A 16,920-nucleotide genomic window follows, 5' to 3' on the forward strand; every position below is an offset into this window, starting at 1 on the left:
AAACCTTTTTAATTTCCCTGCACGCCTCTTCTGGGTCTTTGTAGGACTGTCAAAATAATCCACCTGGGATCAGGCTGCCAATTTTCTGGTCACAGGAGAGGTGACGTGGCCTGAGTGTGGGTTGGAGACTGGGGTTGGTCCAAAACAGGACTAGGAATGTCTTGTTGCCTTGAGTACTGGGTTGCTCTGACTTTAGGCAAGCTTTTTTGCTTGTGTGCTTTGCCACTGTGAACACTTCCCTGTCTATTGTTCATCCTCTGAGGAGTGATATTTGGGAAGTGCTTCGAGTAAGTACCGTGTAGCAGGTCTTAGCAGTATTGCTGAGGATTCAGCTGTAGAAGCCTTTTAAGCTGCAGGAGGGCAGGATCACAGGAGGCAGAGAGCTCCCACAGAAGGCTCCTGCTTTGTATGTGCTTCACAGGGGAGGTAGTTACGATTCCCCAAAGCCAGCCAGGGGTTGCCTTCTAGTCCTTGCTGCTGGGAGCTGCTCAGCCTGTAGAGGGTGCTGGAAATACACGTCCTCTCTGTCAGGCACTGATGAACGCTTTAGCTAAGTGATATAAACTGCTTAGGACTCTAATTCTTAATCCTTTGTCTTAATGTTGCTTTAGCCAGAGTTATCTGATTTCTGTGTTGGGGATCCTCCCCAGGGGAAAGGGATGAATCCTTTTGCAGGAAGGCAGCTGGAACAGCAGACTATGGCTTGAAACCATCATCAAGTCCAGGTTGAATGAGGCTTGGAGCAAGCTGCTCTAGTGGAAAGTGTCCCTGCCCATGAAAGGGGGTTGGAGCTGGATGAGCTTTAAGGTCCATTCCAACCCAAACCAGTCTGGGATACTGTTGATTCTATGAAACAACTTGTGACTTCCAAATGTGATGAGGTGCACCCAGCAAAGGGTTTAAGGCATCTGTAACTCCTCTGCTGCTTTCCCATCTTCTGTGCTCAGCAATGAGGCTCCATCCCTAGTCTGTTCCTGTTCAGAGACACCCTCTGGTCTGCTGAGTGGTGGTTGCAAAGAAACAAGTGAAGTACCTCCCTCTGCAGGTCCTTGCTGGGGTGATGGTTGCACAGAAAGGCACTCAGTAAGGGCAGTTTGCCAGTGACCAGTCCTGCTTAGTGCCAAGAAACCAGGCTGCACTGGAGAAGCCCTGGCTCCAGGCGCCAACCTCTGCAGTTTCACAGCTACTCAATGTCTGGGTGGGTTTTTGCTCATGATATACAAAGCAAAAATCCAAATCTGGGGTGTTTGAGGGCTTTACAGCCTTCATGGGGGGGAATAGCTAGTGCAAAGCTTTGCAGGAGACCTCAAAGCCTCCAATTTCCAACGAGTTCTCTGCTGCTTTCTCTTGACTGATTTTTATTTTCAAGAACCTGACAGCAGTTGAATCTGCAGTCCTGGGAGGTAATCTGGGGATAAATCTCAATTTCAAACTGTCCTCTTAAAGGGAGCTCACTTAGGTTTAGGCTGTGATGGTTTGTGTGCTCTTTCAAAGAGCTGGCTTCGAAGAACTGCTTGCTTCTTTAAGGTGCAATGTTGGGTGCTTTCTTCTGGGACCAAGCAGTGATTTATTGCGGTGATGGATTCTAGGCACATTTACCATGCTGTTTCCTCACAGGAAGTCATTGATTTTCTTTTATTCCTCCCCATTTTGTGTCCAGTAATGAAAGTATTGATCAGGGAGGGTCAGAGGCAGTTTATAAAAGAGCTGATGCTAAAGTCTTCCTGCATTTGAGAGGAGGAGATTGGGAGAGGAGTGTCACCTGGACTTCCCAGAGAAGCCTGCACTGGAACGGGGATACAGTGTGTGCTGGTGGGTATGTGGTGGTGCTGGTGGGGCTTAGCTGGTCATGTTAGACTTATTTTCCGGGGGGTACCTGAGATGAGTAGCAGATCCCAAAGCAGACTCTCTATCTGTGTGTGTATAACCCTGTGCTTCAGGGTGTCTTGCAGCTTCTGTTCTATGCTATATGTTATATTTGTTATAACCTTCAACCCTTTTCAGTGGGAAATTATAGAGATCTACTGGTAGGTCATTTGTTGCCACATTCAGAACAACACAGAGACTCCTTAACTCTGAAACCATCTTAAATCTCTTACAGAGGAAGAGAACAAGGGGGGAACAGCATGAAATGATCTGACAATTTCTATAACATCTCCATTTGTCTGTTCAAACGAGGAACAACTCTAAAATCCTGGCTTAGTGTGTGGCTCTACAGAAGCAGGGAAGTTTTATTGCTGCTTTCCCAATAGAGCCCTTTTTTAGCAATGTGTTATGCTAAGTAGGCTCAGCATATTGAGTGATTTATTTAAACAAAGAAGAATGACTATTAATGCTTCCTGACATGCAGAGATCCAGGGGCAGTGTGATGGTAAAACTTCAGGGCATCCAAGCACTGTAGAGATATTTCTCTGCATTCCTGCAGCACTGCTGCCCTTGTTTGATAGTTGTCACATGCAAGGCTGGAGGAGGGGAATTGATTTGCTCAAGCTGCATTAGGATTAAGCATCAGGTGGCATCACAACTTCAAAGTGTGGACAGGTTCCTTGAGCTATTTTCCATCAATGTCAGCTTCCTAAATGAAACAAATCTGAGGCTTTTCTCTTCTGTATTTTTGTTACTCGCCTGCCTCTGAACTAAAATATGTTGCAGTTTGTTCTTTCTTGGTGAGATTTATACCGAGTTGCTTGGAAGAAAGGAATCCAAGGGACTCAACAAGCATTTCCCTATCCCTGCAGATTTTCGCCCTCCACAGCACTGTCTTGGTTTGCCCCATGAAGGCTGTTCTATGCACACAGTTAACTTATGTAAGACTTTTTCTGATCTCACAGGTGAACACAAAGCAAGCTTTTAAAGCAATAAAGAAAACAGTCAGGGGCAGGAACAGTGAACACTGTGGCAGTAGGATAAGAGGGCTTTGCAGGTTTGAACCTTGGCTCAAGCAATTGATGCTAAGGCATCTCCTAGAGCAGCTCCATTTCAGCCCTGTGGAACCTCAGCTCTGCAGGGCCAAATCCCTGTGAAGGTCCTGCAGGTTGGCAGACAGAGGGTTTGGAATCAGCAGACACTAAAGGCTCTTCTCTCCATTTCGCTGTTTGTCAAGCCTTGCTGACACCAGGTCTGTGAGCATCAGCTAGATGTTTGCCTGCAGCTCTTCCATGTTGACAGCTTCATCTGGCAGATAACTTGAGACCTCCTGGTCTTGACCAGTGACTGGAACAGGGGCTTGAACCAGAGAGTCTAGTGTCAGGGCTAAGAAGTGTTGAAGGAGGCAGAGTTGAGCTTTGAGCACCTCGTGTCCTGTCAGTTCCTGTGTTGTGGCTAAGTTCCCTGAGCTGCTGATGTGACCCTTGGGTGCAGTTTGTTGCAGAAAGAAGTAAACTATGGAGGCAAATAGTGATGTATTTTCCAAGACTTTGTTTGCTGTATTTAAAGTGCTCTGCTGCCTGTACAATATTTCCTTTTCCTGCAGTGGGTGTCAACCTCTTCTATTTCTGTATAATCATCTACCTCTATGGAGACCTGGCAATCTACGCAGCAGCTGTACCAGTCTCTCTCATGCAAGTAACCTGGTAAGTGTACTTACTGCTGTGGGGTTGTGTGCTAACACAGGAAAGAGCAGACTTTTGGATTTGATGGGGTGACTGGGATCAGCTCTGCTTTCTGAAGAATGGAGTGGAGACAGCTCAGCATCACTTGTGGATGGGAAGATGAAGCTGGTTTATGTTTGCCACCTGAGTGCCTGCTGCCTGCCTGAAAAGTAGCTGACCTGATTTCAGATGAGTCCTCAGGTGTGAAGTGCTTGCAGCTTCAACACCTGCAGACATGGGACTTGTTGCTCAATAGTTAGATCGCAATACTCTGCAGGATTTTAGCTTCTCTGTCTCTTTGGGTAAGAGAGGTGTGATGCTTACCAAGGCTGGGACCAGTGAGTGATGGCATTACATGGACTTATCTCTGGACTGAGCCCAGTTCCTTTCTCAACAAAACAGATAATGAAAGTGATTGCTTTGATCAAATCTGGGCTGGATTTGAACTCATGACTTGGGAATGGAAAACCTCAGTGACCTTAACTTCCTAGCTTGATGACCAAATGACCAAGCTTGTAAATGACTGGAGGCAAATCAGGACTTTGCCTTTCAATGTATGGTACTCAGCAACTTGCTCTGTTAGTCTAGAAAATAAAAGGACAGGGGAAAGGAGGAATGGACACTTCAGGCTTCTGATCATTCTTCTGTCCTGAATGCAGGAGAGGGGAAGGCATCTACTAGGAGTTAATGACTGTCTTTTGTTTCTCCCTCCTTTCCCAGCAGTGCCACTGGCAACCATTCTTGCAGTGTTGGAGATGGCACAAAGTACAATGATACAGACAAGTGCTGGGGGCCAATTCGACGGATCGATGCTTACAGACTGTATCTGGTGAGTTTCTGAAACTGGGATCATCATTATTCCCATTGAAACTTTGCTTCTAGTGGAAAGGGATTCTTTTCCTGTAGAGATAGTGTAGCTCAAGTGAACAACAGAGGTGTGAAACTCATAGTTCAGTCTGACCTTTTTGGCCACAGACCCCCTCTTTATTCTTGGTGACGTGGCTGTGTTTTAATTTAGTGGCCATCAGAATGATACTGAGTTTGAGTTCTGTCTTACTGTTGTGTAGTTTTATATTGCTTAAGCAGGTGATGTGTACATGCCAAAGGGTGGGATTTTTTCCAGTGGCTGGCTAAGTAATTGTTGCTTGGAGGGAACTGTTGTCAATAGACTGGAGTATATTAAACTCTCTTGAGTGCATTCTTTTTGTGAATCAAACTGTTTATGCTGCAAGAGAATCTGCTTCATGAGAGATGGTGGAACAACCAACTTGAACATCATCCAGTGCTGTATGCTGCTTTAGCGATACCTTTGCCTAGTTTAGCATTGTCTATTGCTGTGGTTCTGTTGTGAAACCAAGGTTTTTCCCAAAGGATGATAAACTGCTTCTCTTGAGATTGGGGACGGTTGAGTGCTCATACGTGAAGACAGATGTTAGTAGGGCAAAAGGAGAAGAGGGAGGTGTGCAGGTGCTGCATGGTGTGGCTTCTGTTAAGGGTCTCAGTGAGAATTCTAGGGAAAAAGAATGACTGTGGCCATGTGTGTGCAGAGAAATCAAGGGGTAAGGGGCATTGGAAGCACTTTTGCAATTTGTCCATTTTAGACATTCAAGGGATCATATCCTTGAGTGCACTTGTCCCAGCGTTATTGCAAAAAGAAGAGCTGGGCCTCAGGAATATTAGTGAATGTCAAAGCCTAGTTAATTATTGAAGAGAAATATTATTGCTTTATTAAATTGTGTCTTAGTCTGTTTCTTTAAAACTTCCAGGAGATGGAAGATTTCCTTCCTGCATTTCAATAACTCTCTCTGACCCAGCAGAAGGAGCTAGTCAGAAAAGGCAGACAGACATTAATTACTGCCTGCATCTCTCGGATATTATGTCTATAATTCATGAAGATAATTGTTGTTAGGACTTGGGAAAAAAAATAAATGAAGGCTGTGTAAGCATTAGACTTGCTGCCTGTGTACATAGCTCTCAGAGGAGCTTTTCCGTCTGTCTGTCTGCTCGTATGGCTTTGGAGAATAAATATCTGCAAAGGCTTTGGTAGTGGTTAATCCTTCACTGCTCCGGAATTGAGATGAGTGTTTTGGTGCTTTTTTCCTGCCCCTTAGATGTAGACAGGGATTGTTTTGGGGAGAACACAGAACTGTAGAATGGCTTGGGTTGGTAAGGAGCTTAAGATCATCCAGTTCCACCCCCTTGCCATGGGCAGGGACACCTCACACTAGACCATGTCACCCAAGGCTCTGTCCAGCCTGGCCTTGAACACTGAACACTGCCAGGGATGGAGCATTCACCACTTCTTTGGGCACCCTGTGCCAGCACCTCACCACCCTCACAATAAAGAACTTCTTCCTTTTATCTAACCTGAACTTCCCCTGTTTAAGTTTAAACCCATCACCTCTTGTCCTGTCACTGCAATCCCTGATGAAGAGCCCCTCTCTGGTATCCTTGTAGGCCCTCTTCAGATACTGGAGCATACCAGTCTCTGGTGGGTTACTGGAGGGGGGTGATTCCCACATTCACTATTTTCAGGACCCTGCTGAGGGGTGGCATTACCTCCAAGCTGTGCTTTTCTGTTGAGGTCTCTAATGCTTCTTCCTGGATGAGTATGGGAGTAAACTGGGATTTGTTCTACCTCCAGCTCTGTTGGTCCCACTCTGTTTGACTTGTGTGGTTTTATTCTCTAGAAAACAATGATGATGATGGCTTCCCTTGAGAGGGATATCAAACATTCAGACCATAGTACTGTCTTCAAGTCTGGGCTGCCTCTGCAGTGACTGTGCTGATTAATGTGTTCCCTCTCCTGTTAGAAATGTGAACTAGTGAGCAGTACTTTGAGCTCTTACTCTTTGAGAGAAACCTGGGGGTGAGAGGATGGGGGTAGGAAGTTGCTTGACTTCGAGCAAAAGATTTAATAGCAAAACACTGTCATTATCTCTAAACATTTTATCCAAGCTTTTTCTGTATAGAAGTGGAGTTTTAAACATGCAAGAGAAACTGAAACCTGTCTGTCTGAAGGGGAAAAGGCAACATGAAAATGAGGAGTGGTGAGATGCATCAGGAGCGTAGCTGTTCTCTTGATCCCAGGAGATCATACCCACAGAGAACTTGCTCTGTTTTCTTGATCTTTTTACTTTTTGAATGCGTGCTTGTTGGAATAATTCGGGTTCCATGTTCCGGTGGACAAACAAGGTCTCTTTTTGCAGGCTATGTTCCCCTCTGGCAAGGGGACAGATGGACACTGTGATCCCTAAGAAAGCAGCTGAGTTTTTGGATCAGTCCTTTTGTCCTAGATGCCCGCCTCTAGTTTTCTCACCTCGTCTTAGTAATGTATTTAGGTCTAAGTGACTTTTAGGAGCAAGATGGGGGCATGTAACTAGAACCTCTTGCCCACTACAGTGAAGCATATCTCTGGATGTAGTGCTACACTTCTTACTCTGTGCATGACCCCACAGAAAGCCTTTTTTTTGGACTTCTAAGGAGAAATAATCTATTTGAGGTTTTCTGGGAAAATGGTGCCAATGGGAGCTCTCTTGTGCCAAGTACCACCGGTCTGCCAAAGGTCTGTGCTGGTTTCCTCCTGTCAACTCTTTCTCTCCCAGCACTGCTCTTTTCAACAAAACCCATTTCAAACATTGACTCTTTGAGCTGGAGGTGGAAAGGCGCATAATGACAGATGTAAAAATCCTATTTCACGCTTTATTGTCCAAAAAGGCCTCTGGAAGCTGTGTCTGCTCTGATCACTGTGAATGGAAGCTGAAAACTCTGTACATAATGAGAATATTTAGACAGATTAAATTCTTCTCTTGAGGCTTGCTTGTCTGAGCAGCATCTTTATTGCTACTCCAGAATCTCACACCTAAGCGTGACTGCAGAGTCTTCAGAGACCACTAAGCCCCTATTAACCTTTGTCTGAACAAATGGTTGTCTTGCTGCTTGTTTGTAAATTGCCTTGTAAAATAAAGGCTTGCAAACCAAGTAAGTGAATGCAAGTGCAGGAAATACTGAAATAGGCTTTCACTCCTGTCCCATTATTTGCCTCTTCTTTGGGACTGTAGGAGTAAAATCTATGGGTTGAGATCAGAACAGTCCAACAACTGCAGTACAATATAAAACTATTACTAATAATAGTAATAAGGGAAATAACAAGGGGAAATAATATAAAAGGGGAAGGGAAAAACAGTAAACACAAGTGATGCACAATACACTTGCTCACCACCCAGTGATGGACACCCAGCCTGACCTGAGCAGTGACCTGGTCCTTCTGGGCGACTCCCCCCAGTTTATATCCTGGGCATGATGTGATGTGGTATGGAATACCCCTTTGTCTGTCCTGGCTGTGCTCCCTCACGGCTTCTTGTGCCCCTCCTCACTGTCAGTGCATGAGAGACTGGAAGGTCCTTGCTGGTAGGCAGCATTGAGCAACAGCTAAACCATCGGTGTTATCCTCAGACTAAATCCAAAACACAGCACTGCACCAGCTACTAGGAAGGACAAAAATCACTGTTAAGCTGAACCCAGACACCATGCTGTTCCATGCCTTTAAGGGCAAGACCACGCAGGGCAAATTGGCTGGAAGAAAGGCATGTGTTAGATGGCCCTGCGACCTTGTTGAAAGCAAGCACTGATTACCGGTAAAGCGGATCGATGGCTTTCTATCTTTGCTTCAGATCTCTCACCATACTGTCATGTCCTCAACAGCTGAAGTGACTCCCAAGTGCCTTGGCTGTCTCGATGGCAACGCTAAGGACAGGGTCAAGTTTTCTGCATGCCGAATTCATGCTTCAATGCTAGTTGTTTTATCAGCTTGCTGTAAGGTTGGTTTGGTGTCTTCTGTATAGGCTATGGGGAAGGGGCAGCGGATTGAATTTTCAGATCTTTCATCATAACGCTTTCTTGTCTCTGTTCCAGTGATGCAGGAATGTGACATGATAGTCCCTGTTTCTAGAAAGCGGCTATGAGATAAATATGAGATTAAATCCTGGGGATCAACAGCCATTTGGAGTGTCTGATCCAAAATGCATTCAGGACCTGGCACATGGTGCTTCTCTTCTGCACCAGGGCAGCCAATGTAGCTAAAATCTCAGCCCTCCTCTTCTGGCAGTTTTGGGGCATGGTGCCTTCCCACGATGGAAAGGAAATGGCTTTAAACTATCAGAGGGAGCCGTATGCCTTTCAGAAGAGGCACTGGCACAGGTACTCCTGGTAGCCTGGCTCTGTAGTGTGTCAAAGCTACCAGGTGCATCTGTTCTGTCTGAGTCTCTGCTGGGTTTTTAGCTGATTGGGAAAGGGACGTGGCATCCGCTTTTGCCGGTTCACAGATGCTGCAGCATCGCGGGCAGCCCAGCGGGTGCGGGCCGGGCGAAGATGGGAGCGCAGATGGTTTAATGGAGATTATCCCAGTTGGAAACGTGCTTGTGCAGTGAATAAAACGAGCGGGCTTGCAGGCGCTTACCATTCCTCTTCAGGAGGGGACAATGTCACCCCGGCCCGACGCTCTGATCACAATACCCAGTGACCAGAGCAGGGCTGGGCTGTGGCTGCAGGAGGTTGTGCAGGGGGGTGAGGAGGTAGTCTGAGGACACACATACAGTTGCTCAGTGCCAGCAAATGCAAAGGCTGAACTGATAAGTGTTGATGTAGATCCCGACTGCCTCGGTGCGGTGCTGCTTTCCCGGCCCTCGTCGGCTGTAGGGCTGTGCTCTGTGCTGCTGGTGTACGTGCTCTGCTTCCCTCCTCAGCATTTGTCCTTCCTGACTGTGCTGCGTGTTGTGTGCATCCCCTGCTCTGGGTAAAGGTACCTGTGGTATTTGCTATCAAAATGCATCTTTCCAAATACATTTGCCTGCTCTAGGGGAGTTTGATGGGCTTGTTCAGTGCATGAGACTCTTGTAGCCTCTCTGTGGTTGCCTTTTGGTTTCTGTGGGCTTTTTTTGTGGGTGTTTTTTTTGTCTTTTATTTATTAACCTTCCACCAGTGATACGATGGGAGCCCCCATGGCAGTGTTTGAATATCCATGCTACATCTAAGCTGTCTCTTGCTAACTGGGAGTTGGAGAGAAAGAGCTGGAGCAGTGCTGCCAGCAGAGCGCTTCTTCCAAGGACACCCGGGTTCACTCCTCTTGTTCCCTCTGCAGCAAGTGCTTTTCCTCTGCCCTGCCTTCCTCAGCTGTGCCCTGCAGCAGCATCCGGTAATAAATGGGTCACAGCTGCTGTCTCCTGGATATTTATTCTTACAGGTCTCAGTGTCTAGGGACCTTGAGAACCGGTGGTGGGAAGGTACCTGCTTCAGGAGCAGGGAGGGCTCATTTCACACTCATCAATCAGAAGGGTTTGGGGTGCTTGCCCTGGGCTCCCAGAGTGAGCCAAAGAAGCTGATAGGACCTTCACATCTGCTGGTGTGAAGCCATCATCTTGCTTAAATAAATTGCATAAACTGTAGCATTGTTATGTTCCAGGTTCCCCCAGCTTTGCAGTAAGGATGCAGCAGGACTGGGGCACTATTAGCATGTCACCCTGCATATCCTGTAAGAAGTTATTCCTGGTAAGACTTCCTTGCCAAAGATATTGCGTTATCTTCCTTAACACAAATGCTCTGATGTGTTTTGTTATGATGCTCGTATAGAAATAGAAACAAATGCAGCAAAAAAAAGGCAGCTGCTGCTTCTGAAAGCCTTCAGAAGAGGGGAAAAGCCTCTCAAAGCTCCAGAATATTATACCATTTCTGTATGTACAGGCACCTGAGTTTTGAGCCACTACCATGGCAAGAGAGGAATTAGTACTGCATTAAACATAAATATCACTAGCCCTAACCGTTTGTTACAGGTGCCTCTGAAATACAGCTTTGCTTGGCTAAAAGCCCAGTCTCAGGGACTCATTGGAGTCTTCTCATACCTCTTATCTAAGTCAGCTCCCAAAAAGTAAGGTGTATTAATTGCTGCTTTGCTCTGAAGTGGCTGAAGAAGGACAGGAGCCGAGTTCATGTCAAATAAATGGTGTCTGGGACGGGAAGGCAATTCTCAGCTTGCTTTATTGTGAAACTAATAAGGTAGCAATTGGCACACAGCCTTGTTAATATGGCATAAATCCTGCCTTGTTCATCCCGGTTCATTCTTCTCCTGTGGGCTTGTCAATAAATTGTTTCGATTGCTCACTTGTCATATGCCTGTGACAGATTAAACCAGCTCTTTTGGAGCTTCCCACACCCCTTGTGTTTCCTAACGCAAAAGGAACTTCACATAATAACTATCCTTGTGAGTAAGAGCTTTTTCCTGGCTAAAGGAGAGGCAGACAAGTGCAATGTTGCAAAAGTAGGAAATAAACTTGTAGTAGTGACCGAAGAGCAGGAGCTCAGCTTCTGATGTGTGATTTTTACCTTGTTTTCCTTGTAACTGATGGCATTTTGAGTCAAAGAAAGATCAACCAGAAGGCAAGGCTCCCTGCTGCTAGGGCTGGGTAGAAGTCAGCCTCTGGTGCAATAGTGAAGCTGCTTCAATCCATGGTCTCACAGTTGCTAACTTTAAAGGATTAGCTTGTCTCTTCCCTGGAAAATCAATAGTGCAGGGGACTGGAATATGTTTTCTGCAGAGCTGAGAAGTGTTTTTTTTCCTTAAGTAAAGCTTGGATTACTCTGTCACTTGGATGCTGAGCTTTTCCAAAGGGCCAGTGTTTCCCCTCTGCCACCTCCAGTTGTTGGCAAGGGCTATATAGAAGGGAAAGGTGCTTTTGGTTGTGTGCCTGGCCAGATGTGCTGCAGGTATCAGCCCTTAACTGAAGCAAGGTGGATAATGTGATGGGCCATTGGTGAGTTAAGGTGCACTTGGCTTCCCCATAGAAGAATGTCCTGCACACTTCAGTGCTTGGTTTTTATGTGGTGATGGATGGTGGGCACAAAGCAAGGCAGCTATGTGAGTTGGGCAGAGAAGTGGCTCTAGGTGTATCTCTGTTTGCTTTTGTGCACTTCCTACAGGTATGAACTCTCAAGTGGTGTTTATTGGGCTCCAGCTATAGCCCCTGCTGCTCAGAAAGGCTGAGAGGCTATGCTGCTGCTTTGCCTAAGTAAAGCTGTCCTCTGGAGTAAGCTCATTTGGTCAGCAAGGCACCAAAGCTGACACTGTTCTCTTGCTATTGGAAACCAATCTCTCCCAGGCTCGGCAGGTGTCAGAACAGATATCTCTTTGTGATCACCCACTCACCACTCCAAGCTGTAAAGGCTTAAAAAGAACCTTCCCAAATCCTTTTCTTTGACTTGGCTGTTCCAGCAGGCTTGCAGACCTTTCATTTCATAAGTAATAAATGCATTTCCCCCTGTGCAGTGTTATTCTGGGCAGTGGTAGTGACAGCATCCTAGAAACCACAGTTGGAGAGGACTTGTTAAGTCAGCTGAGCACTCCCCTTGTTGATGCAATACAAGCCTTTATCTCAACAGCATATTTCCTACTACTTAGTTCAGTGCTTTACCACCAATTTTGGTTTTAAACAGAGGTCTGACCTTGCTGCCTTCCTTATCAGCATTTTCCTTCACTAACACAGCACTCTTGATCTTTCCTCCCCTGAAATCATCATTAGTTCCCTAATATACAGGTAGGAAGCACCAGGGCTGCAGAACTGCAGTCAGTGCCCATCTGAACATTACCAGAGGCTGTGGAGGAAAGAGCTCTGGACAAACTCCTAAATAAGTCTGCAACTTCTTAACATCCTCCTAAATTGTGCTTTCTGTCTGGGTGAGATCACTGACACTCTTGTCCAAAAATGTGTATTTTTGGACTACATCAGCAAATCCCACATGTGGCTCATGCTTCTGTAAGCAGGACTATAAATACAAATAATGCAGCTGGGATTTATCTTGTAAGTTGAAGTCGATATAATGCTCTCAGGCAGAGCTGATATCCGAAGCCTGTTGCGCCAGTTTGGTGTGTGTTGTACTGGGGAGCCAAAGGAAGGAGGCTGGGAGCAAGCAGGCACCCTGCTAACCCCAGGCTGTGAGGCTTGATCTCTTGCTTTTGTGCTGCTGCAAGGTACTTACAAAGTGTGGGACATTTCCTTTGCTTCAAGGCAACTCTTGCCTGTGACACAGTGAATGGAATAACGCTGTCCTGAAGCTGTATCCTCCAAGAATCGTGTGAAACTCAACTGAGATGTTTGTATGGGGAAAATTAAATGGAAAACAACCAATTAGTGATGGAGGTGCTATGTGTGATGGCAGATGAGGGGTTAGTGGCCTTCAGGAGCAGTCATCCTTGCTGAACCCAAGTAGCTCCTAAGCCTGGCAGTTTGTAGCTTGGTGTGTTTACAGGGCCCTCAGTGCATCTGTGTCATGCTGGTCCATGTCTCCCTCACCTTGTGCTGTCTCTCTCAGGGGCTTCTGTAGTCCATGTCAGTGCTCTTGTAGTTGCCAAGAGAGGCTATGAATATGCAGGAATCGTGGTCAGTGCCTGTGTATAATGATGATACCCTCACACTTTGGAGAGAACCCATTAATCTCTCATACTGTGCTAATAAATTGAGGAAATGAGGAACAACTCCTCCGGGTTACCCAGTGTCAGGCTCTTGTTCCATAGCCTCTGGGAGGTCAAAGCAAGCTGGTGGCAGTGGGTACAGCCAGCCCTGGCTCTGCAGCTCCTCTGCTGTCCTTCCAAGTATCACAAAGCAGCCATTCAGCTCTCCTGCATCTCTATCCACTTTGCTGCTTCCCTCCTGCTTGTTCAGATGCAATTAGATGCAGGATAAGGGGGAGCCAGGGGTCAAGGAGGCAGCAAAGTGATTACAAGATGCTGCAAATGGCTGTGCCATAAACACTCCAATGATGAAAAATTAGATACCAGTCACCTCAGGGTTATTGCTGGCCTCCATCTTTCTCTTGTTGTGAAAAATGATAATGGAAGTGTATTTACCCCAGAGAGTGCAAGCTTGCTGCTGGCTGTGATCCTGCACTCCCCAGGTGTGCCAGGGACTGCAATCCGTGCTCTGAATGACTTTCTGAAATCACTTCTGCCTGGGTTTCTTTGCTTTAACAGGAAGAACCACTAGTTTTGCAGGGTGTTCTTTCCCAAGTGGAAAGTTCTGGTGCTCTGACATGGGTCAGCTCCACAACAGGCTGCAGGCCTGAGTCAGGATGGGGAGAGGAGAGCAGCACCCTCATGTACTGCCTTAGCTTTCCAGGGCTTCATGTGGAGGTTCTGGATATGTTGAATGCCCAGGAAGATCATAGCTTGCAAGGGCATCCACTGGGACAGGTACACTTGTTTAGCTGATGGGCAGTCAAAATTCAAAGCTGATGCTGCATTAGAGCCTTTGGAAATCTCTAGATCCAGTTAAAGTCAGTAGCTTTGGGGATACCCTTTACAACAGGGCTACAGCATTGGTGGGTAAGGAAAGAGCAGCTGATGTTATCTACCTGGACTTCTGATGCTGTTCCACATGACTTCCTTGTCTTTAAACTGGAGAGACATGGATTTGACAAGTGGACCACTCTGTGGATCAGGAATTAGTTGGATGGTTGTACTCAAAATGTTGAAGTCAACAGCTTGATGTCCAAGTGGAGACTGGTGACAAGCAGTGTTCCTAAGGGGTCAGTGTTGGGACTAGTGCTGTTCAGCATCTTTGATACATGGGCAGTGGGATTGATGCAAGTTTGCTGATGACACCAAGCTGTATGGTGTATTGACACCCTGGAGTTCTTGGAGGCTGTCTCCTCCCTGCCTGACTGCACTGGGGAGAGAGATGGGTGAGGGCTCCTTGGTGCCAACAGTGTGTGAGTTATGACTCTAAACCTCTGCCAGGTGTCCTGAGAGCAGCATGTTAATTACTGGAGCTGCTGTGGTAGCAGATGCCTGATGTAGTCAAAGTGGAACTGCCCTTGTTTCTTTATCTATAAATACTCCTTGTGGGATGTCTGGCAGTTGCCTCCTCCCTTCGTTGTGACTTCTTGACTCTGCAGGGGACCTAGAGGTTAAATTCCCTCTTGCCTTCAACTTCTGTTGAGCAATCCTTGTTCCCTGGCTGGTTTATCTCTTTCCAACCAACTCTAAGAGCTTCATAATAGCTTGTTTGCTGATAACTTGCTGCCTATCAGCACGGCCTCTGCTGCAGCCTTGCCTCCAGCCTTAAGACACTGTGGATCTTCAGCTTTACTTGTTTATTTCAGCTCTCTAAAAAGCTCCTTCCTGAACAATCCATCTCCTCTCATGGATTTATATTTGTACTGCCCACTGCAAGGGGTAAAGCTTTACCAGTGAAAGCTTGGATCGCCGCCTTCCCTCATGTGCCATCTGGCTCTCTAGCTTGAGATATGAGCTCATGCAGGAGAGAAACGTGGCCTTGTCACCTAAGTGAAGGGGAGGAGAGATGGCAGAGAGGGCACCACATTGCACATGAGACCCTTCTCCCTGGCTGTGTTTTAGCTGAAAAGCACTGACGCCCTGGCACGAGCAACTGGAGGCTGTTGCTGGTAGCACAGCACTTGCCACCAATTGAAATGGGTGCAGAGGTGCTATCAGAGGCTGCAAATAGCTCTGAAATGTTATAATGCTCTGCTTTCTTTACCTATGAATCCCAAATGAGAGTGGGGAAAGCACCTTGTGTTTAATATTTCTCTCCAAAGTCACCCCTAAAAATTCCTCAAGGATGTGAATAGGAACACAAATAGCAGTTAATAAGAAATTACTCTACTGAAGATGATGTCTGGTTCAAGCTTCCAGCGAGGAATAAAACCTCCGACCTGTGTCAGTGCTGGTAAATCAAGTTTTGCTTTTTCCTTCCTAGTCGTCTCTTTAGACACACTCTAGAAGAGAGCAGCTGAGGTGGGAACAGAGCAGCCAGTCCCTAGTTCTCCTGACATCTTGTTTGCTCTGTGTCCGTGCACAGCCAGGTTTTGTTGGATGGTTTTGTCTCTCTCTCCTGGTGCTCATCTGGGTTGTGAAATAGCTCTGAGCTCAGGGACCTCCTGCAGAAGCAGAACGGGTGTCAGCATTGCCACTCCTGACAGCATGTATGAAATGTCTGCTTCATCCTACCCTGCTCAAGGAGACTTTCCTTGTGTCTGAGCACTGAATCAAGCAAAGCTTCCTCTGGGAGGTGCTTGTTCAGTCAAGCTCCTGTCTTCTTGTCGGTATCCTGCTTTGCTGTGGGAATGCAGCATAGCCCTGTATAAAGCACTCAACCCTCAACTTTCCAGCCAAAGTCTGCTAAAGAGAGAGATCCATTTTGTTATATCAGTAACTTTCTCTTTAAATGTCAGCTTGCTTTCCATTAGAGGAGGGTTATTTGCTGTACTCTGTCTCATGGGAGAGGGGTACTACTGCTCAACAGTGGTGAACATCAATATCTGCAGAAGTGAAGTTGATGCTATCCTAAAATGAAGTTGATCTGAGATACTGGTATTTCTTCTATCAAGGGGAAGCAAGAGCCTCCAAGGAAGGATTTAGTTTGGGGTGAGTTCTGGGATGAGGAAGGGTGGGAGGAGGAGGAGAGGAAAAGGAAGGGTGGCTGGGGCCTCCGTCCAAAGGGCGATATTTAAGGAGTAACAAGACCACTTTACCATCTTCACATTAAAACATACCCTTGCCTTAATGTCTGATATTTATTAGCTTTGCATTGCTATGATAGCCCTGTGCCACATAAATACATTTATTAAACTCTCAAACTCTTTTTTTGCTCTGCTCCGGGTGTATTTTATGCGTTTAATGGGGTTTATCCTCACGGTCTCACTTCACTCAGGTCTCACTCTGCTTCTCTTCAGCCTGTCTGAAAATTCCCAGGCTCTGAATCAACAAGAAACAGTAGCTCCTGTTTTTAATTCACTACTCAGCAAATGCCAAAGATGGATGCAATTCTTACCGATGAGTCTGTGGAGCATGAAAATAACTAAGTTCCGATGACAGTTATGAATGAAGCTGCTTTTCAGATGGCCCTCTTGCAAATGTATGCAGGCACTGGCCATAATGCTGTAACTGCTGCATCTAATACGTGAATCAGCTCTGTTTGGGATGCTAATTGTGCTTCCTGAGCCGTATTGGCATTTTTCTGTGGAAGCAGCATGCTGGGAAGCAGATGAAAGCTATTGAACTGTACTGGTTCAGAGTGATAGATAGACCCTTCAAGCCAATAAAGAACCTGTTCGGTCAATACACCCCTCTGTCTGGCTTAAAGCATGTTTGTATGGTCTGAGAGGCTCTTGGCATTAGCTGGCTGTCACTTAGTGGTTGAGAGCTCTCTTGGTGGTCCTCTTGGCTGAAGCTAAGCTGATAAACCCAGCCAGATGTCCTATTAACATGTGGTTGTACTTTTGCTTTTTTAAGATAAGCCAATACATAACCTTATGTAACCAA

The 16,920-nt window shown here is 46.2% G+C and overlaps 1 protein-coding gene across 3 annotated transcripts in view; it reads left to right on the plus strand.

The window, feature by feature from the left end:
* The window catches only part of TMEM104 (transmembrane protein 104), a 43,892-nt gene that overhangs the window by 7,692 nt on the left and 19,280 nt on the right, over positions 1–16,920 (plus strand). For 2 of the 3 annotated variants that reach the window (XM_061455498.1, XM_061455500.1), the window contains 2 exons: positions 3,473–3,572; positions 4,311–4,419. In XM_061455498.1, coding sequence (XP_061311482.1) covers positions 3,473–3,572; positions 4,311–4,419 — 209 coding nt within the window. The remainder of the gene's footprint in view (positions 1–3,472; positions 3,573–4,310; positions 4,420–16,920) is intronic. The other variant, XM_061455499.1, reaches the window with a different exon arrangement.

Source organism: Pezoporus flaviventris, unplaced genomic scaffold (genome assembly GCF_033815535.1).
Source record: "Pezoporus flaviventris isolate CSIRO_AGI_PZ_B2104156 unplaced genomic scaffold, CSIRO_AGI_Pfla_v1 ptg000020l, whole genome shotgun sequence".
In the NCBI taxonomy this organism is placed as follows: Eukaryota; Metazoa; Chordata; class Aves; order Psittaciformes; family Psittacidae; genus Pezoporus; species Pezoporus flaviventris.